Raw genomic sequence first — 20,383 nt, 5'->3', positions numbered from 1 at the left:
GCCCAAGGATTATCCATAAAATGGGTCTTCCAATTGGCACTGGGCAGTGAATATCTTGAAAGCTTGGTCAAAACCCATCCGAAGAATGTAAAGAGCGGTGATGACCAAAAATAGGAAGCTAGCTCGTGTGCCACGTGTCCTGCATGCGCTCAAACTTCTCAAACTTCCGGGTACCGCGTTCCATCGCTGCAAGGAGTCCTGGCTCTGAGGATCTCTTCGCGCTGAATTGTCAACCCTGGCCATCTTTGTCCGGTTTTGTCGCTGCAGAAGCAACGCGTCCCTGCTCCATTGATTCATCATTCTAGGCAGTAGCTGAGCTTCAAGTTGATACTACGTTTAGATATCGCCTTGGGTTAAGCCTTGGAGTACCATGGATCATCAATCAGCGCTCAGCGCTCAGCGCCTATTGCTTGTCTTTTCCCGGCCATAAACTCAATTATTACATATGATGGTCGGTCGATCGAGCCCATGGAATTCATTGTCAGCTCTTCTCGACTCTCGTCTGGGCAGTATCACGGGCATCAATCATGCTCCTCCTTGCTTTAGGATCTTTGTCGTCTTGGTGATATTTGCTGTTACAGTCTACAGCAGTGCCTCTTTGGAGTCTGCAAGTGTTGTTTTATGCCACCCATTGGCGCTGTATTCTCCATCTCGCCCATGCCTCATCTCCCTCAACCTGTTCAGACTCACAGGCGTTCCTTTCGGCACTCTATCTTATATACGCGTATATTGGGAACGCTCTTATTGCTCTTATTTACTTTACTCGCTGGCGCAGGTATATTTCACAACTTCACACCAGAACTTTGGACTCGTGACAAAGGATGGCTGTCGGTGGATAACGATATTTATAATTCTCATAACCTTATCGACTCTCCGTACATCACTCCCACAATCGCTACGCCAGACCCCGATGACATGAGTCACGGTGTTGAACCTGCGCCGACAGTCGTCAGCCCCGAAATTGGTTCCTTGCCTATGCGACCTGTTCACCAGCGACCTACCGATCCAGAGCATTTGACATTAGAAGAACTAGCACAGCTAGTGTCCACCACGGAAGGTTATCTCGCAAGAGATTGGAGTTTGAACCTTGGCTGGAATAATGTATGTGACAACTTTGCAACTATGGCCTATGCCAACTTCGTGAGAGCAGATGCGGTATATTATCGAATCAGCATTACTACAAGCCAAACTTCTTCGCCGGACACTTATTATCCCTTCGTTCATCTATGCGCGTAGTTGCGAGTACGATTTGTGTGTACACTCTCTTCTTGCGATTTCCCCACACTTAACACAGCTACAGGCATGTATGTTCCGACTACGCTACGATGGTTAACAAAGGGTACGTGGCCTTGTTTGGATCCAAACATTACGGTCATTAAGCTCTGACCCATTCACATTGCAGGGATGCATTGGGAAGCAAGGAATGGCTCGATCTTCCCACTGAACAACAGATGGCCTGGGTTCTACCCATAAATCTGATGATCAACGTCACCAATCTCCGCCAATCACACCCAGTCATCACTGTATCTGATTATCTTCGCTTGCATGGTCATGACAGCGATGCCGAAGCTCCCGACGGACAATGGCAGAGAGTATCCTACCATCTGACAGAAAATGTACTCACAGGGAAGATTCCGGAACTGTATGTCATCGAGAATGGGTGGTATGACCCTCCCGGAACCGTGAGGGTTGATGAGATGGTCACAACTAATAACGAGGCAAATGATTTGGATGCGGACGAAGGAGGAATTTATAGAACACTACAAGACGCTCTTCCAGGTGATCAAGTACTTCTGAATTGGAATACTGCACAGCAGGTGCTGGGCCTCTCAAGCGACGAAGACCTTGAGAGGGTGATAGTTGACAATGGATGGGAAGTGGTACACACTTTTAAGCCCCTGTAAGTACCTCTTTTACCACAGTAAAGGATTATTGACTGACACCTATGAAGATTAGGGATGGAGTACAGCAAGGCAGTAGTGGATCCAATACGACAGGTCGCACCTCGAAAAGCGTTACGTGGATTCAAGAATGATTTTGAAGGTCGAAAGGAAGACGTTGTACTGCTTGCTGGAGAAGTACATTATGGACGGAAGCCCGTATGTCGCCCTGGTTCTGCTGACTCCAAATATCTCATTGTTTGAAGGGGTCTATGCGATTTACAACACGTGCTGCTTTGGATGAATATGTCGGCTTGGTGCTAGATGACGTCCGCAGGATTGACACCGTCTCAGCTCTCGCGGATGCAATGGTTGAGCGCATGTACACGTTCACGGAAGGGAGACTTTGGATGGGGGCACATATGCGCCGCGGTGACTGTGAGTCATATTTTTTCTAGGCAATTACGAGTCTGTATTCATGATGCTCAGTTGTGAGGATACAACTGGGTGATGGAGAAGACACCAGAAGAGCATATCGCCAGAGTCAAGAACCATCTAAAGAAAGGCAGAGAGTTCATAGGTGCTGTGAGAAAGGGGAAGGAGACATTGAAAACCTCCGATGTCCCAGAATCGCTACACATTACACCAGACATGGACATCCTCAAGAGAAAGGTGCCATTACCGGGAGACTGGTGCGTATTTCACTCCGTCGCTTAGCCGAATCATCGTCAGCTGATGGGGATCAGGTTCTATGTTGCAACAGACGAGCGGGACACAACGGTCTTGGAGGGATTCCGTCGAGAAGGTGCCGTCTTCATGGATGATCTCCTCACCGTCGAAGATCGACGCGGCGAGTTATCGTGGCCATTGATGCTTACTGATTTTCGTGGCTTGGTGGAGCAGCTTGTCTTATCGCGGGCTGCATTCTTTTACGGGCATGCGATGAGTTCAGTTGCAGGCGGTGTGATGAATCTACGAGCGATGCGAGGGATGGACCCGCGCACTGCAGATGTGGACTGAGCAGCAGTGTTGCATTTTTGTCCAATTAATAGATTGGGGCCTACCAGTGCGGCAGTTGCAGATTTACCGTTACCTTCCTCTGGAAGGAAGGGTACTTCCGCGGGGTGCAAGGGTGGCGGCAGGTGGTGTATCCATTTCTTCTGGGTCTTTATATCTCTGTGCGCGAAACTTAGACTAATATGCCTTGTTCAAAGCTCAAGGCCTTTGGGCTTGACTGAATCATCGGTCAATTTGAGCATCAGTCTTAATTATATCTGATTTTTCTATACCCTACCAGATGGTATCAGTCTTGTCCTAGCAGCATATTTGTATCGTTTAATCAATGGTTCGCTATATCCCTTATAATTCTACATCACTCATCCTACGGAATACATATACAATACATGAACCAACGTGTAAGCGGGAAATTGAGATCCAAGTCCATGTGTCGTTGCCACGACTGGATCTGACTGGATCTATCTCATTTCTATAGTACTGGAAGAAAGGAAGTAAATTTTACTAGTGAGATAGTGACAAACTTTTCTACGGAAACATTTGCTTTAGATTCGCAACTCCGATATTACATCGGTGTCCATCCAAAATTTGCACCGATCGATTTCAGCACCACTAATTAGGCTTCATCTGCGACGCAGTCATTGTATCGTTTCCTCGAATAAAGACCATCCTTTGCCGAGTATTATTAGGTGTGACGTATTTCTCCCACGACGAGGCAAAGGTAGAAGCTTTGAACGAAGATGGGCCTCCGCTTGAAGCAAATGTTGTCCAATATGCTATCGCTTCCTTGGCAAGAGTTGCCTCACTCTATTGCTATGTTATCAAAAACGACTTTCGTGGAGAGGAGAAACTACTAACAGTGTTGAATGGGGTAAATGTATTACCCGCATTTCCAAATGTGCTGATAAGAACGTGATAAGTTGACATTGAAGAGTGGGTTGTTACTGTACTTACCTTGTTCCTGAAAAGAGGTAGTAGACATCCGAGGTATGCATGGCGCCAAGATAAGGCTGAGCCTCGTATAACACGGTGTCTGGTGCGTCCCATCTAAACTGAATATGAGGACGCCAAGAAACTTAAGAGAATGTACGGGTAATTACGCATAAGAATAAACATTGTCGATGCCAGAATCGATCAATTTCTCAGCAAGGAACCAGTTCCTATACCGAACCATAATGATTTAGAACACAAGAAGCGAACGGTACACTCACAAGCACCAGAAGTCAATATCTCTTGCAATGGTCGACGCTCGATCCCAGTCCGTGGGGAAAGGACTTCCAGGTACATCTGGCGAAGGGTACAACCTCAACACCTTGTGTAAGGTAGAATTGGACTGTACGAGTATCCGTGTTAGACAGATGAGCTCATAACGTGGTAGTACGGACTAGTGCTGGCCACCAATATAGGATTAATTCCTTGATATCTTCGTCATTTTGGTAGTCGCTGGGTTGGCCAAGAGTGAAGGTACGACCGTCTCCAGTGCAATGGCCTCCAATGTACTCTACAGGGCTAAATCTACCGGACGCTATCAATCGAGTCGGGAGGCCAGGCATGAAACCTGTCGATCCTTCCACCACTGGCGCAAACTGGGAAGGCTCTGTGGCCGGAAGACGATTGCTGGCGCTAACGATAGCACCTGGTTATCATTGAGCGATATTTTACAAGAATTGACTGATTGAGCCAACCAAGAGATGCTTTACGAAGACACCGCAAAGCATCTGTGCCACGCGACGGACATCCGACAAGTTGCGCGACGTTACCTGTCAAAATTTACTGATGAGCTTCGGGCATGGCAGGTACGATCTGCACTGACTGAATGTTTCTTCGACTTCGACATCTGTGCGCGTAGGTCCGAATGCGATGGATTGCGCTACTGCTCGCTTGAAGGGGACAGGTCGTGTTCCTGACGAAGATCAGTAGGTGGCAAAGATCCTGACAGACCTTGACATACCGCCATAGGCGGTAATTTGCATCATTACACTAGCGCCTCCGGCACTTTCACCGTATATAGTGACATTGTCGGGGTCACCACCAAAGTTGTGTATATGCCTTTGTATCCACTCAAGAGCGGCGCGTTGATCTAAAAGGCCGACGTTCAAATCCCCATCAGCTGCAACTAGGTGCCCGCCCAAGAATCCCAAAATCCCGAGTCGATACGCAATGGAGACGCCAACCAGCCCGCTGTCATGTTGTTCAACCCAATCATACAGTGGGAATCCTTGAGGCGACTGAGTTTTTATCAGATTTCGGAATCAATTCTATAAGGAAATCCGGGCTTGCATTGGAAGAGAACCCCCCACCCTAAGTGGTGCGTCAACAGGAAATACAGCACCAGGACAGGATAATGACCTACATGTATATAGACGGCCACAGGGAGGGCATCACCTTTGCTTGCATTTCTGGGCTTCCACACATTTAACGTCAAACAATCTTCAAGGTAGGCTCAAGTCAAGGTCGGAAACAAAAATATTTCAGGTCCCTACCTTCTGAACCTATGCCTACCATTGCGGGGACCTGCAAACAAGGGGGTCCCCAATTCCGCGCATCCATGATCTCGTTTGTAATAATGTGCTCATCTATTGATCTAGGAGCTCTCCACCGAAGAGCATCCACCGGTGGCTGAGCATACGGAATACCGCCGAAGAAGACAACTGGTCCAGGCTGTATGCCGTTTGGAGACGTGTCATTGCCAGCAAAAGCCATGTATCCCAAGTCAACGACAGGACCTAGGTTCAAACTAAAGTGTTCTAACGCAAGGCCAGATGTCATCAGAACCAGGCAGAAAAGGAGGCTCATTACTTGGCAAGAGGATGAACGTGGCCGTTCGTTTTATAGCATAAATCGTTTGAAAACACAGACATATGATTGATTTTGATATCGGTCATATCTTGGGTAGACAACCGTGAATGACGGAGAATCGTGGTTGAAGCTGCTAGCCCCAAAGGGTACAGTCTCGACTGCCGCCAAACACGTGAACCCTTGGAGGTCCGCGACATAGACCGTTGGTGCATTATTGTAACGCAAATGGATTCGTCATTTGACAGAGATGCTACACTCGAGTCTCTGCAGTCACGTCTTCACTCATCCAAAATCTACACCGTGCTATCTCGTCGTCCAGGATTGTCTCCATGTGAGACGCTGTAGCTGTATCATTCCCACGGGAGAGGACCATTCGCCGACGAGCATCGGAGCCAACATACTGCTCCCAGAGGGGTACGTGACCATTTTGATCAGATGAAGGGTCACCGGTACTAGCGAACGAAGTCCAGTACTTGATGGCTTCCTGCGAGAGCGTAGCTTCACTCTGTGTAAATAGATATAGGTCAGTGAAGAAGATTGTACCGGAAACAGAGGGACAACGAACGGTGTTGAAAGGCGTAAAGGTATTCCCTGCATTCCCGAATGTACTGAGGTAGCTTCATCAATGCCGACGGCTCCCGGGCACTATCAATGACTTACTTGGTACCTGTCATAGGGCGCTAAATATGCATCAATCGGGGAAATCACAGCACTTACCGGAGAATAGATAGTAGAGATCTGAGGTGTGCATGGCGCCTAGATAAGGTCTTGCATTATATAGTACAGTGTCGGGAGCATTCCACCTGAATAAGGACATCAGATTTCGTTGGAAAACGAACGAGAGAGCGTTTTACGCGTAAGAAAATACGTTTTTTACACCTCTGCTAACCAGATTTTCTGCTAGATACCAGTCACTACAAAAACGCTCGAATTTCAGCGATAAAGGCGTGCTTTCTAGATCAGCTTACAAGCATGTGAAAATCGCCTCTCCGGCCATCGTCCATGCGCGATCATATTGAGTCGCAAAAGGACTGCCCGAGGTCTGTGGGGAGGGGTAGAGCATTAAAGCCTTTGCCATCGTGGCGTTCGACTATATATGAGCGTCAGCAGGTGAAGGGAGACGAAATAAAGGAAAGGAGCCATACAACAGCAGGCCATCTGGAGAATACTAAACGTTCGATATCGGCATCTGTGACAAAGTCTTCTGGAGGACCACCAGCAAACGTCCGCCCATCGTTTGTGCAGTGTCCGCCAATGAATTCGACAGTGCTGAAATTCCCAGACTCGATCAAGCGAGATGGCAGACCGGGGAGAAAACCTGCCGGGCCTTCAATGACGGGTGCAAATTGAGAGGGTTGGTTGCCTGGAATGCGGTTTGTGGCACTAACGATGGCTCCTAAGAGTAAATGGGTTAGTTCGTGGCAGCTGGGTTTTGAGTGATATGTACCGAGAGATGCTCTCCGTAGACACGGCATGGCATCATTGCCAGATGACGGACACCCAATAAATTTGGTTGCAGAGACTGGATGATTTAACCATGAGTCTACGCACGACAAAGCTTGAAAACTTACGAAAAGTTGCCTCCACTTCTGCTTCGGTTCGGGTAGGCCCATAACCTATTGATTGTGCCACCACACGCTTGAAAGGAACCGGTCTTGTACCTGAGAAAGAGACTGTCACCTGACGAAAGTCAAGAGATCGACAGAAAACCGACCTCCGTAAGCAGTGACTTGCATAATCAAGCTAGCACCTCCTGCGCTTTCTCCATAAATAGGTGACATTATCTGGATCGCCGCCAAACTTGGATATGTGTCGCTGTATCCACTCAAGGGAAGCGCGCTGATCCAGTAATCCAACATTCAAATCTCCGTCGGCAGCTACCAGAGAGCCGCCTAGAAAGCCCAAGAGTCCAAGTCGATAGGTGATAGAAACGCCAACCAAGTTTCCGTGTTGTTCTATCCAGTCGTACAGGGGAAACCCTTGTGGTGACTAGATCGTGAACCATCAACTTAGAAAAGGGTGTCACCACTAAGGAACACCCACATTAGCATAGAACCCCCCTCCCTAGACGCGGAAAACGTGAATATGAAGCACGCTGGCTTATATGATGTTAAGACCTACGTGAATGTAAACGGCAACCGGAAGGGCATCTCCTTCAGAAGCAGACTTGGGTTTCCAGATGTTGACTTTTAAGCAATCTGATACTTCTTTAGCTTGATTTCCGAGCTTCGGTAGCGAATCAAACCTTCTGAACCGATTCCTACCATAGCTGGGCGTTGCAAACACGGAGGGCCCCAGCCCCTCGCGTCTGCAACCTGGCCCGTCTGGGCTTGCTCATCCAGCATTCGCGGTGCTCTCCAGCGAAGGTCCCCGACGGGCGGCTGCGCGTAAGGAATATTGCCGTAGAAAACAAATGGTCCATCTTCGAGTCCAGCCGGGGATGTTGCATTACCAGCGTATGACGCATATCCAAGATTGACAATAGGCCCCAAGGATGACGTAGGCGATTGGTCTACCGCATATGCCAATGCGGCGAGACGGGCTGCTACAAGCGCAAGTAGTATCCTCATGGCAATGAGTCACAGGCTCCATCAGTTTTGCAAAGGCTCTTATGAGGAAAGCGACTCAGGAAGACGTGTCACATCTTGAGCTTTAGATAGTATAGCGGGCCGCATTGTGGACGGCATTAGCCCTGAAAACGTGGTCCGGACCGCTCTACTAATTGTTGTCACGAGAACTGGGCTGAAAGAATGCTCATCTGGTTTCGAAATCAGCCATCTCGGATGAAGTGAAGGATGCGACATCTGTGACTGACAAAACGCACGGGTTTGCAGGCCCGGGCCAGCGGAGGCACTGGTCTGGGAATTTAGAATCTTGCGATACGAATATTGAATTGAGTATGCGTAAAATGGTGCAAGAAAATCTTTCGAAGTGGAGCCTAGCTATCTCGTGACTTGTAAATGGATTCAGAAGCGTGGGAAGTATCAATCGCTGGCGGTGATTGCCTATCCGAGTCGCCACGCCACAAGCACGGACCGCTCGCGGCCGTGACGCAGCCGTCTACTCTTCCTCGTGCACTAACCTTTGAACATGTTGTCGTACCTCCCTACTGCTCTCCAAGCTCTCATATCTTTATTTCTTTCACATAATGCAGCGGTCACGAACGAACTCCACTTCCAATTGAGACATACACATGCTGTATCGAACGGGTCCAGGATCGTCTTCTCGGATGCTACTAAGTCTGGATTCGTCTCCGAGATGTACTCCGTCAATACAAGACCTCTAGTCGTCAGTAAGCCATTTTCTATGGCGGCATATTCCAGTGCGAGACGTCGCAGCATAAGGGAGTTGCAGAACGAGGTTGAACCGCTGGCGTGGGTCAACGAGGCAACGACTGGACCGCATACAGAGAAACGAGAGACGTTACTTCAGCTGGCGAAGATGACATCAAATTCATACTTTGAGCCAAAGGACAAACAGTGGTATGATTTGGGAGATGAGTGGAATGCTGTATGTGCTGCGTTTTCGACTCGTGTTGCAGCTACGCTAATGTTATATAGACGTACTCTTATGGATGGGAGCCCGACGCTGATGGCTTTCGCGGCCACGTCTTCGTGTCTACGGACGAGTCTACTGTCGTGATTTCCATCAAGGGCACGTCTGTGCCATGGTTAGGAGGTGGACCAACCGTTGCCAAGGATAAGTTGAACGACAACCTCCTGTTTTCATGCTGCTGCGCTAGAGTGGGCCCTACATGGTCGACGGTCTGTGGATGCTACCAGGGAGGATACAAATGTGGTCTAGATTGTGTCCAGGAGACCTTGGTAGAGGAGAGTTTATTCTACCCTATCGGGACGGTATGTTTCGCGTACATATTTTGAGATAAAGCTGCAACAGATGCTCAGAATCTCTACAACAACATCTCATATATGTATCCCGAAGCTAATATCTGGCTTATCGGACATTCGCTTGGGGGAGCTTTGGCTTCCCTGCTAGGAACGACCTTCGGCGTTCCTGTGGTTGCATTCGAAGCTCCCAGCGAAAGGATGGCAGCTCGTCGCTTGCATCTGCCTTCACCTGTAGGTTCTCTTATGTCATTTATAGTTGATGCTGACTGTCCCGGTAGCCTTCAACGCAACACATAACACATGTCTTTAATACCGGTGATGTCTGTCCTCTCGCTCCACACCCTCGAATCCAGTCTAATACAGCAAATTTCCTTACTAGCCGATACCAATGGGCACGTGCACAGGCGTTACATCCACCTGTGCGACGGGTGGGTATGCGCTGGAATCGCGTTGCCACTTGGGCAAGCTCATCAAATATGACACAGTAGAGAAGCTCCGATGGAGCGTCAACGTTCAGAATCATCCTATCAAGGTGATCATCGACAATCTTTTCAACGAGGATTGGGAAGAAGGACGAGAGGTTCCGGAACCCGTCGATGAGGATGAAGATTGCACGGTCTGCTTCTTTTCGTTGGCCACAGCGTTATTTTCTCATGTTGTTGATACAGGATTGTTTCCAATGGGAGTATATATGATATCTGCTGTATATCCGTTATTCTATCAATTTTCGAGTTCCCATCCAAATCGCGATTGATGTGTCGAATGGTCCCGCGGAAATTCTATACTGGACGTGATTGAGAGGAACCTTGAAGTCGGTCAGCCTTTGGATTTTTCAACCGCCAGCCAGATGTTTTTAATGACGCAAGGACTTGACTACGGTACGTCTGTTATCCACTCATCTGTTGTCTACGACATTATGTGACAGGTATCCCCAACAATAATGCGTAGTATATTATTCCTTCCCTCTATCGATGCTGAAACGAAACTCAACGTATTCCTCAAGGACTCCTGTAAGAGAAGGTTGGTCGAAGCAATACGTTCACAATCATCCTAACATTTGCATAGAATTCCGTATGTTCGCATTCGTCGCAGCTAGCTGCTCTGCACAGGTATATCCTCTCGTCTGACTACCGCGCTGACTTGGTTCATTTAAGATCCCGTATGGCTCCCACCATCACTGAGGCCTGAAGTTTGAGTACGAAGTAAAAAATACTTGTATGTATCTCCCTGGCGACATAGGCTCCCACCTTTCCCCAACAAAATTACTGTACGACAGCAATTGTGACAGGTGGATCCGCTAAGTATCGTCGCACATCCTCGGACGTCTCGGAGAGCCGACTTTCTGGCAAGTTCCCTTTGGAGTCGGAAGCGAAGCCTGCATCGGTCGATGAGACGCGCTGCCGGTGGCTGCCGAGAAATCGAAGCTTCCTATGAAGTGCACGACGCGTCGTAGTCATGCAAGGCCAGAAAATTTCCCCAGAAAATGGCCCAAATTGCTCAAAAAGGCCATTATTTGTCCCATCGCACTGGTTATAAAGTCGGGGGATCGTTGAAGGAGATCCGTTTTTCCTCTTCCTTCCCTACCCTCACATCCGTCCGCACCCATACCCGCTTATTGCCCTCGCCTTTTACGTTGACTACTCGAACTAGCTCTACTTTAACATTATCTTTATAACGTACCTTGTACGCAATTTCGGCTGCGGTACCAGCTCCAAGCTCTTTTCAACTACCGACATTATCGACGCTTTTCCTTGTCTCTTTCTATTTTATCTCGATACGGCCGCTTTCCATCATGTCCGGCTCCCCACATTCTTCTCTTTCCACGCCGATTCCACCAACGCGAGCCCCTCCTTCTCCTCCAGAATCCGTTGTCTCTTCGTCTACAGGCTTTCTTAATCCCAACGCAGGCGATTTTGTACCATCTTCTCTACCAGACTCTCGATACAAGCTTCATTCCAGCTCTCCATCTTCTGCATCAGTACATTCTTCGCCAGGCTCTTCCTCGACATCGACCTCAGTTTCGTTTACCTTAGCTCCATCAATCTCAACATTTGCTTCGTTTTCCAGTAACCCTTCGCGATCAGAAATCACGCCTTCGACAACCCAATCGTCGTTCTCCTCGTACCATTCGCCCTTGAGTAACCCCAGCCAGATCGCACGCCCTTACAAGCGCCGGGATGGGTTGGAAGAAGCAGAGACTGGCTCTTCTGCTTCGGAGGACGCAGGAACGCTTCTCCGTTCACTTCGTATTGGAAGCCCTTCAACCACCGCTCCCAACTCTGGCACGTGTTGTTTTATCCTTTCTTCACGTTTTACTAACGCATTCTTGATAGACCTTGAGCTAGGCGAGGTCACGGATGTGACGACGTCGCCCCAGCGAGGCGATCGTGCACCTCCGTCCGCTCTTCCGTCGTCTCCGGAAGTAGTGCCCTGTGCTCCATCGAAGAAGGCAACCTATATTCCTTTGCCAGATATCGAAATCCATCAAGCGGCCCCATCCTCGTTTATGAACAGCGCTACGGTCACAGGTAGCGGCTTGACGCCTGCCTCCTCAGTTAAGAGTGATGGAGGTGATCCGTACGAAGATTCCAATAAGACTCCGAACGTGTATATCAACGGACTTGCCGCCTAATTATCCCGAAGACCAACTCTTCGAGCTTGCTGCGCCTTTTGGCCCCGTGAGGAGTGTCAGAAGCTTCACAAGGCACGTGGGGGAGAAGGAGAGTGGATATGGGTTTGTTTTGTGCGCATATATGCTCCCCTTTCCGTTCATCCTCTTATTATCACTATTTTGCAGATTCGAGACGATTGAAGCCGCAGAAAAAGTGTATCCAATCTTTGAGACGCTTCAGGAATCTGCATCCGACATTTTCGAAGGTTAGCAGTGCCCTCTTCGTTCATTCGTCCTTATTGAGCGACCTCCGTCAACAGCAAGTTCATAAGATTCCTGGAACGACTTACGCCCAGGCCCCATCTATCTCCTCCAGTCACTCAGCATCATCTGTTGATCACGGTGATGACTCATTCAAAGCGAAAATGGAAAGACTTCACGACCCCAATAGCACAAACCTATACATTGAAGGGTAAGTTGCTTTACGCCTTTCTGGTAATGGGCGCCCATACTTATGCAAACTTCAGTTTACCATTGAGCATCGACGAATCTGTGAGTCCATTACACCTCCAACAAATATACAATCTGACGTTGGCTATCCTTTAGTCTTTGGGTGCCTTGGTGTCTCCTCATAGGATCAAGAGCAGTAGATTCTTCCAAACAAGACTCAGCAATCCTCCACGAATCATAGCCTTTGTGAGGTTGGTGTCAAACTTACTTCCGTAACGTTCATCCTAGTAATGCGTTCATTTAGACTGGATACCCGCGCTGGTGCCGAAGAAGTCATCGAGCGTCTGCATGGACGTATGGTGAGAGGCTGGAACGACCCTGGTAGCCGGATTTCTGTTCGCTTTGCCGATACATCTGAGCAGCGCGAGTTACGTGTAAGGACCTTTTTTCGGGGAATCTAGCAGGGTCTAATCCGTATCATCTAGCGTACTGAGCGCTCTGTGAAGGAGGACGATCAGTCCCCATCAAGGTTAACCATCGCTCAAGCTGCCCTCCTGAACTTGCACGGACGAGAGCAGCTGCGATCCCAACAGACGCAGGTTCCTCTGACTATCGGTGGCAGTCGTATTCGCCCTTCCCCCGTTGCTGTTGACTATGACCAGTCCACGTTCGTCAATCTTCCTTTCCGCGATTTCTCCTCGAATGCCGCCATGTCAGCCGGATTTGGCTATCGAGGCAATGATATCCCTATCAATTCCAATCCAGCCCTGGCATCTTCAAGGCTTCCTATGGGTGCTCGCGTTCTTCAACAGTCGCCATATGACCAGTTCCCTTCTGCATCTCAAAGTCAAGAACTCGCCGCCTTGATCAGTACCCTTCGTAACAACGGCAATTATAATGGTGCTGATGATCGGTTCACGGACGGACTCGCCCATCATCGCGGTCTTCCTCAAACGGCGGGTCTCCGTAGCGCCCTTGGTGACGTCGACATTAACTTGGGATACGATAACCATCACCCCGTTATTGGTGGTGGTGTTGCTCAAGCAAGGAACGGATTCACCGCAACGGAGGAATACATCTTGCAGGCCCATGCCGCAGGAAGCAATTTAGCGAGCCAACGTCGTCGACCAACGAGGTTGGATCTGTCTCAAGCTCAGGCGCAATGTCAAGGAGAGCCCACCGACTACAACGTGGGTGTCAGGGGTGTTCGCACGCCAGCTTCCACCATCTCACTTCCTCAGTTACAGGCTCAACGGCAAGATGCTTACCACTCTCCCCGCATGATGAACGGCTCTCTTCCCGCCCTACAGGAAGAGTTCCAATCGTCGTCAGCTATGCAACAAGGGCAGAACTTTCTTCGTGGGCAGTCTCGGAATGGCAACACTCACCAGTCCAACGTGAATGGTTCTCGTCTACCTGGTGACCGTGACGCTGACCAGATTCACTCCCATATCTCATCATACTCTCAGAACTCCTCTCACGTCTCTTCGCAAGCGCCAAATCGCAACCAGCATATTAATCAGCAGGCTCATGTTCGGTCCTCGACCCTTCCGCATTCTACTTCGACTTCTTCTGCAGAACAGCATCATTCTCGTCACTATCAGCACAGCAGCATGAGTATCCCAAAATCGAGGAATATATCCTCAGAAATTCTACGTGCGACTGCGCAGCGCGTCCAACAGCACAGATCCGCAAATTCTATCAGTAGCATCAGCAGCGAAAACAATATTCACTCAAACAACAACAACCGCTTGTTCAACAACGACTCGTACGCGAGCGACCTGAAAAATAATGCCGGCAACTCTGCTATGCTACGCCATCATCGCAGTAATATCCAGGCAGGCGACGACTTCAAGAACGATTACGACGGACATGTATATCCTCACAGCGTGTTCCCGGACCCTGACCGCGACGTCTACGATGTCGAGCAGTCATCCCCGCCTCTTGTTTCGCCTGCCTTGACCTACTCATCCCGCGGGTCCGGGGCTACTCTCAGCCCTACTACGCCTTTTGTTGGTTCATTCTCGCAGCAGCAAAGTCTGTCTGCGGAGGGAGCATAGTCTTTTCTTTCGCTACTTAATATATCGCTATCACTATCGCTTGCATGAAGTTGAGTTTTCCAGGACAATGTTTAGCTACTAGTACTGTGTATCAGTGTACGAATTACCTCTTTGTTAGTTATTCCGAACAGATTGTATTATCTGATTCTAGAAGGGTTTGTTTAAGTATTAGCTATTACAAGTTATTGAATGGCATCGGCTTGTTAAGTACATGTGCGAGTTACTTTGGAAGCTTTCCCCACCATCGGTAATCGATCGGGGAGTGAATATTTTTTGTGCATGACGCTTGCCTTCAAGGTTTCATGTCAGGTCTCGATGCTACAAAATCTCCTGCCGATCTCTCAAAAAAGAAGGAGTCGCTACAAAAGCTCACAGACCAAAGACGCGCTAAAGCCTGGGAGGTTCACCGATGGCCTTTAGTAAAGATGGTGGCAAGGAAACGGACAAGGATCCATTTACCTGCGTCTTACATGGCTAAGGACGGAGAAACAACACGGATCGTTTACCCAGGCTCGGACATAAATCAACTGGTGCATATCCATTATTTGAAGCAATGGGATGGCGGAGGGGTAGCCGCAAACTTTGTACATGCGGACGGGATCGATTCTAAAAGGTGTGTCTAGGTGTGTTCGTTGTGCAGGTCATAAAACTGGGCTTATTTATGCGTTTCAGAAACGAATACCTAGGCCCAGATCCACGAGTTGCTGGATATTGGTTTGATGACGATGATGAGATTCATGTGAAATGGTGGGACGGCTTTTTAAAAGATCAATGGATGGATAGCGAGAAATGGAGCGTCGAGGTGGTTTGGGACGGTGAAAAATGGACAGAAAAATAAAATAAAAGCAACTGTTATGGCGTATATAAGAGGCCTTTTCTTTCCAACTCCGTCGACTATGCTCAACTTGAAGTTCGGGGACTCCATTAAGTAGATGGACTGGTAAGGCGATCCTAAGTCCTCAGCCTGCAGTAATACTAATCTTAACAGAACTCATTATGGGCTTATAGCGCAGTGGTAGCGCGCACGCTTTGCATTATGTAGTCGCGGCTGTGTGAGGTCCGGGGTTCAATCCCCCGTGAGTCCATCTTTTTGCATTATTTTTATTATTCGTTAATCCCCAGTAGCCTAACTTCTAAGGTTCCAATCACCATTGAAAACGGATAAGGCAGGTAAGACTATTTGAGTAGCGATTGCCGATCGCGAGATAGCAATTTCGTTAAATCGCGGATTGCTTATTGGGGTATACATTTGTCTACCTGAACTTGGGAATCTGCCACTGACTGGCGAGCGGATCAAGCGAGGGATTGAAAGTACAGCGAACGTATGTCGTACAACTAAAATAATTAACGTGACCACTTCCCAGGAACTGACGGCGCAAGAGTCCCTTCGGACGAAGAACCGGACATCGGGTCAAGTTCATACTCTGGCGGTGCTTGGTAGGAAGTCTGTACACGGATCTGATCCATTTCTCTACGCAAGTTCTCTACTTCATTGCGAAGTTGTGTCGCTGTGTCCACCTCAGATGATATTACCGAGCTACTGCTTACACCCGAGGTCGACGCTGAATACGTGTCTTGACTTGGGGGCATGAGGCGTATGAGTTTTGAATCCGAAGACCATGCTGACACAAGGGGTAGGTGTGAAATGGCTAACTGGGGCCTGGGGCATGATCTGAGAGGTCACTGATGCGTACTGGTGGTTCTCGGGCGACCGGTTCAGCGAATATTCGGTAGCCTTCGTTTGGGCGAGATGATGTCCCCGCTGTTTTCGACGCCGCCAGAAGAAGGCGCATGCGACGACTACAGCAATAGCAGCAACACCTCCAACTACACCACCTACAATGGCGCCTATGCCAGTCGTTGTGGACAATGACGACCCCTCTATACCATCTGACGAGCTGGAAAATTCGAGCGGATCGAGACTGCATGATAATGAGCACAAAATGATGAAGGTCGAGAAGGACGTACTTGAGAGCCAACAACGAGAATATCGCTCCTTGTGCAGGACTGTGATTACATTTGAACCTAAGGGGCAAATCCCACAGGAAAGAAATGACTGGTCACATACCTAGCCTGTCCTCCAAGAGTGGTCCCATTCTGAGCATTATATGTGGTAGGGGAAAACTCCAGCGCTGGCGTTTGAGGAGGCTTTTTGATGGACCTCCAATACCAGACCATCACGCACATCAGTGTTGCGAGTTGCACCCGCGGTGAGCATCGTCCAATCTGTAGATACAAATGATTACTGGTAAGTATACAGTCAGCTGAGAAGACTAACGGGATTTGGCCACTTGACCAACAGTACTGTCGTACTGTACACCAAAAATGCCAGCTACAATGGAGATCAGATTCATGCGCAGACAGAACAGACGTGATGCATTACCATCGTCCGATCTGGCTGAGGTAGAATGCGTCTTGACGGCCTATAAGTCTGAGAAGAAGAAAATCAGTATGCAGGAGTATCTTCAGGTTAGAATCTCACGTCTTCTTCCACAAGACTGAGGTTGAGTATTCGGTCGGAGAACATATTATAGATGAGACTCCAGGTCGACGCATTGCCATATGTAGAGACGAGATGGCTTCCTTCGCTCCCCGAACTTTGCCAACTTGACATGCGGGACTGCGCTAGGCTCTGAGGAGGAGTTCATAATCTAGACAGACTTGTCATATGGATGTAAATACCTCGTAGTCGCCAGCGTCGTCACTCTGCCCTATGGCTTCGGCAATCTTTCCCATACACGCTATGCCAATGATGCCCTTCAGTTCCAGGTTGACGTTGTCCAGGCCATCGCTGTCAACACTACAAGACTCTGAGTGAAATCATCGAGAAGGTAAGAAGTATAAGCGACCCACAACCCAGCAGAAGCGGATGTTACATTCTTCAAGTATTCGGCCCACTGCTTGAACAAGGTATACTGCATGTAACAGTGAGCATAGTGTGCAAGGATTCACCGACCAAGACGCTTACATATCGCCTTAAGAAGGCTGAATCCGTCGAGTAGGCCCCATACATCCAGGCCAAGATTAGCATATCAGCCGAATCTAAGATAACCGTCATGAAATGTGTTGTTTGAATATTCAGATAGCTTACTGGATATGGACTCGTTCACCGGAGGAGAGGTATTTCCCAAGGCAGTTGGATACTGTGCTCCTGAAAAAGAAACGTGGTGAGTCCTACGCGAAGCAAGAAATTTGGAGTGCACAAACCCAAGTCTGGTGCTGCGTATAATGCTTGACTTAATGTTAACTGCTGATAATCGAGGAGAGGTTCAAGTAAATATCCTGCCCATGACGCGTTGAAGCAGAGAAATGCTGGAACTGATGCATAGATAACATCGACGGGATTGACTCGGCTAGTTTGACAAGTAAGAATACCAACAAGATAGATAGAGACCAATTACCGTGAGCTTCCCATATCTTTCATGAACATTTTGATGTCAGTACTGTTCCAAGAACCATCTGCGGCCTTTGATACTGTGATATCTGTGCTAGCTAATGTTTGTCGAGCGGCTAGAGATACTAGATCGCCATAATCTGGAGATATATCGCGCGCTGCAGACAAAATGGATTCATCGAGGTTATCGGCCCTATTCTGCGCGTCCTCGAAGTCTTGCAAAAAGGCGTTGATCTGTTCACGAAGATGAACACAAAGAAAGATAATGAAGTCAAATTATTCACTCCTTGATCAATATCATCGTACTCCGTCCAGAAATATGGATAACGATCCTGCTGGCGGTACCTGATAGAAGGACTACGCACAAGCCCGAGTGCCCACATGAGTGTGGATGATGTCGTAATGTTCCCCGCATCGAATGCAAAGGAGAACGTCGGCCAATTACTAGAACATTTTAAGTGTAAGATCAGAAACAGGAGAATCTCCGTACTCGTTTATCGCACGATAGTTATCATCTTGGGTGTTTGAAAGTGTTTTGTTCTGAGCCCACATCGGACGCGCAACTGCAGCATCACCAGTCTGGAAGGTCACGGAGGAACTCTGTATCAACTCATCAGACAGGTGCATGAAATCAGAAAAATGGATGCGAACCCAAGGTGTCGCGTAGTATAGAGTAGCATCCAACGCCATTTCGCCATCTTCGTTCATAGATGATGGAGAGGAAAGGCTCGCCTCGTGGTAGATGAATGACGATTTTTGAGCCGTGTTCCATCTAACACTGTCAGTAATATCATTGGAAAGCCATTCTTAAGTACATGAGTGAGAAAGACATCTTATATTAGAAGGGGAGGACATACCGCCAGTGACATCGGTGTAGAACTGAATGTCATGTTCTCGCCCATCCCTTGACACGACATCGACTGATAAATAAGTGAAAGGAAATGACTGTCTAACAAGGGAGTCTGGCTAAAAGAAAGAAGGTAAACAATGCGCACGGAGACGGGAGATGAACGTACTTCTATAGGACTGAGAAATGTTACGTTCACATCCATTGGGCCTGCCTGGATCATTAAAATAGTCCGTGTTGGTGTTAGCGCGATATTGGTCAGGTTCGTCGCAGGGCCTCCTCCACCCCCGAACAGCTGCAAATATTCACCATCCACAGATATCCAGAGATCCCAAGCCACGATCTGTATAAAGTGTCAAAAAAGCTTTCAAAATCAGAGAACCCTTACGTGGTCCTCTGTCCAGTGTTGAGGCCATTCGTTGGCATGATTGGCTCCTGTTATAAGGTTTAGATAGCTGTTGAGGTACGGAGACCGGACAGCGAGAGGTGCCGCTGCAGGCCAGAACGTGGATGGATTCGCCAAGGACCAGACTTGCGAGATGAGGACCCCAGAAATGAGAACATACGGAAAGAACATTGAAAAGAGTGTGCTGAAGGGTCAAAATGAGTTGAAGGAAAGATGAGAGCTGGGAAATCATCAAGTAGACGACGTGTTGCAACCCTGAGTAGCGTGTCCAGTTCTGCGTGATATGAATCTGCAGTCCCAGGTACAGTTTGGGTCCAGTTTTACCGTTTCATGCTGAAAATCTTGGCATAGCGTAGTCGCTCTCCTTGCACTTGATTTTAGATCCCAGGAAGCAACAACAATTCTGACCTGACATTTGTATCAGGATAAGTATGAGTACAAAAAAATATGCTACAGCAAAGTGCACCACTCACGTTCAAAACATCGGAGTCGCCATAACGACGAAAGACTGAATGGGCCCTGAGGCATAGATTACCTTCACGCCTAGTACGATGATTGCAGAGGTCTGATGAGCGGATGTTGCACTCAAATTGAAACAATTGACAGGAACGATGTATTGGTTGTAACCTGAGTACAGGGTTGCGTCACTATCATTATGGTGAGAGGCACATCGGTCCGAGCCTTCCGTCTGGTCACATCCGATGCTTAGAACCGAAGCTCATGCTCCTTGGTACATTTCTGTACACCAGTCAGTGTATTTGGTTACGGCGAGCTCGTGATTACTTGCAGATGCCAGCATTGAAAAAGGAAATATTTGGTTTGGTATGATTCTTGCCTCCGAATTTGCTGCTAGCGTGTCGGTTTTTGAGGCTTCCGTCTGTAGTAGAAAATAATTCACGAAATTCTTTTAGTAATAATATAAATAAGGGTGTTAATTACTGCCTTTTTCAAAGAGTGGAACTGAGAAGGGTGTCTGACCTGCGACCATTCGGGGGGATTGTTATTCTACGGATTTTCCCCATCGTCAGAAACTTCAGTATCGTTCCCTGGCTCGTCTCATTTGCCTGGAGCCAA

At 48.3% G+C, this 20,383-nt stretch overlaps 7 protein-coding genes and 1 non-coding gene across 8 annotated transcripts; 5 read left to right on the top strand and 3 right to left on the bottom strand.

Annotated features, from left to right (window-relative positions):
• Positions 1-975: 975 nt before the first annotated feature.
• On the top strand, positions 976-2,900 carry EV420DRAFT_1622752 (uncharacterized protein; the record flags this gene model as incomplete). Its single annotated transcript, XM_060475849.1, has 8 exons — positions 976-1,101; positions 1,151-1,251; positions 1,301-1,339; positions 1,403-1,900; positions 1,952-2,099; positions 2,147-2,312; positions 2,377-2,572; positions 2,627-2,900. 8 exons carry the CDS (start codon positions 976-978, stop codon positions 2,898-2,900), a joined length of 1,548 nt encoding a protein of 515 aa, XP_060325143.1.
• Positions 2,901-3,506: 606 nt separating this feature from the next.
• On the bottom strand, positions 3,507-5,690 carry EV420DRAFT_1622751 (alpha/beta-hydrolase; the record flags this gene model as incomplete). Its single annotated transcript, XM_060475848.1, has 11 exons — positions 3,507-3,701; positions 3,753-3,795; positions 3,849-3,946; positions 4,009-4,054; positions 4,106-4,227; positions 4,280-4,530; positions 4,580-4,654; positions 4,708-4,797; positions 4,846-5,122; positions 5,248-5,324; positions 5,378-5,690. The coding sequence occupies 11 exons, from the start codon at positions 5,688-5,690 to the stop codon at positions 3,507-3,509; spliced, it is 1,587 nt and encodes a 528-aa protein (XP_060325142.1).
• Positions 5,691-5,943: 253 nt separating this feature from the next.
• EV420DRAFT_1484680 (Alpha/Beta hydrolase protein) lies at positions 5,944-8,263 on the bottom strand (the record flags this gene model as incomplete). Its single annotated transcript, XM_060470107.1, has 10 exons — positions 5,944-6,198; positions 6,354-6,373; positions 6,411-6,496; positions 6,662-6,783; positions 6,839-7,089; positions 7,265-7,373; positions 7,473-7,682; positions 7,737-7,757; positions 7,815-7,879; positions 7,939-8,263. The coding sequence occupies 10 exons, from the start codon at positions 8,261-8,263 to the stop codon at positions 5,944-5,946; spliced, it is 1,464 nt and encodes a 487-aa protein (XP_060325141.1).
• A 520-nt stretch (positions 8,264-8,783) lies between these two features.
• Positions 8,784-10,236, top strand: EV420DRAFT_1277476 (Alpha/Beta hydrolase protein; the record flags this gene model as incomplete). The annotated part of the gene is made up of 6 exons (XM_060468032.1): positions 8,784-9,203; positions 9,254-9,550; positions 9,599-9,772; positions 9,820-9,861; positions 9,921-10,157; positions 10,210-10,236. The coding sequence occupies 6 exons, from the start codon at positions 8,784-8,786 to the stop codon at positions 10,234-10,236; spliced, it is 1,197 nt and encodes a 398-aa protein (XP_060325140.1).
• Positions 10,237-11,144: 908 nt separating this feature from the next.
• On the top strand, positions 11,145-14,820 carry EV420DRAFT_1574570 (uncharacterized protein). Its single transcript, XM_060474425.1, has 10 exons — positions 11,145-11,823; positions 11,875-12,146; positions 12,199-12,284; positions 12,346-12,418; positions 12,473-12,624; positions 12,680-12,704; positions 12,759-12,853; positions 12,907-13,036; positions 13,088-13,792; positions 13,844-14,820. Exons 1-10 carry the CDS (start codon positions 11,334-11,336, stop codon positions 14,660-14,662), a joined length of 2,847 nt encoding a protein of 948 aa, XP_060325139.1. The 5' UTR covers positions 11,145-11,333; the 3' UTR covers positions 14,663-14,820.
• EV420DRAFT_1574567 (uncharacterized protein) lies at positions 14,821-15,603 on the top strand. Its single transcript, XM_060474424.1, has 2 exons — positions 14,821-15,275; positions 15,335-15,603. The coding sequence occupies exons 1-2, from the start codon at positions 14,965-14,967 to the stop codon at positions 15,498-15,500; spliced, it is 477 nt and encodes a 158-aa protein (XP_060325138.1). The 5' UTR covers positions 14,821-14,964; the 3' UTR covers positions 15,501-15,603.
• A 57-nt stretch (positions 15,604-15,660) lies between these two features.
• On the top strand, positions 15,661-15,747 carry EV420DRAFT_t246. The gene has a single exon. It is a non-coding gene; the product is annotated as a tRNA-Ala (tRNA).
• Positions 15,748-15,808: 61 nt separating this feature from the next.
• On the bottom strand, positions 15,809-19,919 carry EV420DRAFT_1574563 (uncharacterized protein). The gene is made up of 22 exons (XM_060474423.1): positions 19,783-19,919; positions 19,634-19,717; positions 19,292-19,583; positions 19,073-19,246; positions 18,914-19,022; positions 18,708-18,862; positions 18,547-18,656; positions 18,341-18,500; positions 18,064-18,290; positions 17,870-18,015; positions 17,754-17,813; positions 17,631-17,704; positions 17,516-17,577; positions 17,345-17,462; positions 17,145-17,294; positions 17,046-17,076; positions 16,941-16,994; positions 16,788-16,888; positions 16,731-16,759; positions 16,631-16,669; positions 16,357-16,584; positions 15,809-16,322 (listed from the first exon to the last, which is right to left on the bottom strand). Exons 3-22 carry the CDS (start codon positions 19,478-19,480, stop codon positions 16,007-16,009), a joined length of 2,532 nt encoding a protein of 843 aa, XP_060325137.1. The 5' UTR covers positions 19,481-19,583; positions 19,634-19,717; positions 19,783-19,919; the 3' UTR covers positions 15,809-16,006.
• Positions 19,920-20,383: the final 464 nt, after the last annotated feature.

Source organism: Desarmillaria tabescens (assembly GCF_030435595.1).
Source record: "Desarmillaria tabescens strain CCBAS 213 chromosome Unknown EV420scaffold_54, whole genome shotgun sequence".
Lineage (NCBI taxonomy): Eukaryota > Fungi > Basidiomycota > Agaricomycetes > Agaricales > Physalacriaceae > Desarmillaria > Desarmillaria tabescens.
This window is presented reverse-complemented; position numbering and strand designations above follow the sequence as displayed.

Excerpts from the sequence above, each read along its gene's own strand:
- EV420DRAFT_1574570 (XM_060474425.1), top strand. The coding sequence starts at position 11,334 with ATGTCCGGCTCCCCACATTCTTCTCTTTCCACGCCGATTCCACCAACG. Across the intron at positions 12,854-12,906 it reads CGAATCATAGCCTTTGTGAG|ACTGGATACCCGCGCTGGTG; the intron begins GTTGGTGTCAAA and ends GCGTTCATTTAG. Across the intron at positions 13,793-13,843 it reads GAGAGCCCACCGACTACAAC|TTACAGGCTCAACGGCAAGA; the intron begins GTGGGTGTCAGG and ends TCACTTCCTCAG.
- EV420DRAFT_1574567 (XM_060474424.1), top strand. The coding sequence starts at position 14,965 with ATGTCAGGTCTCGATGCTACAAAATCTCCTGCCGATCTCTCAAAAAAG. Across the intron at positions 15,276-15,334 it reads GACGGGATCGATTCTAAAAG|AAACGAATACCTAGGCCCAG; the intron begins GTGTGTCTAGGT and ends TATGCGTTTCAG.
- EV420DRAFT_1574563 (XM_060474423.1), bottom strand. The coding sequence starts at position 19,480 with ATGTTCTTTCCGTATGTTCTCATTTCTGGGGTCCTCATCTCGCAAGTC. Across the intron at positions 18,016-18,063 it reads AAAGATATGGGAAGCTCACG|CCGAGTCAATCCCGTCGATG; the intron begins GTAATTGGTCTC and ends TTGTCAAACTAG. Across the intron at positions 16,670-16,730 it reads ACTCTTGGAGGACAGGCTAG|TCCTGCACAAGGAGCGATAT; the intron begins GTATGTGACCAG and ends ATGTAATCACAG.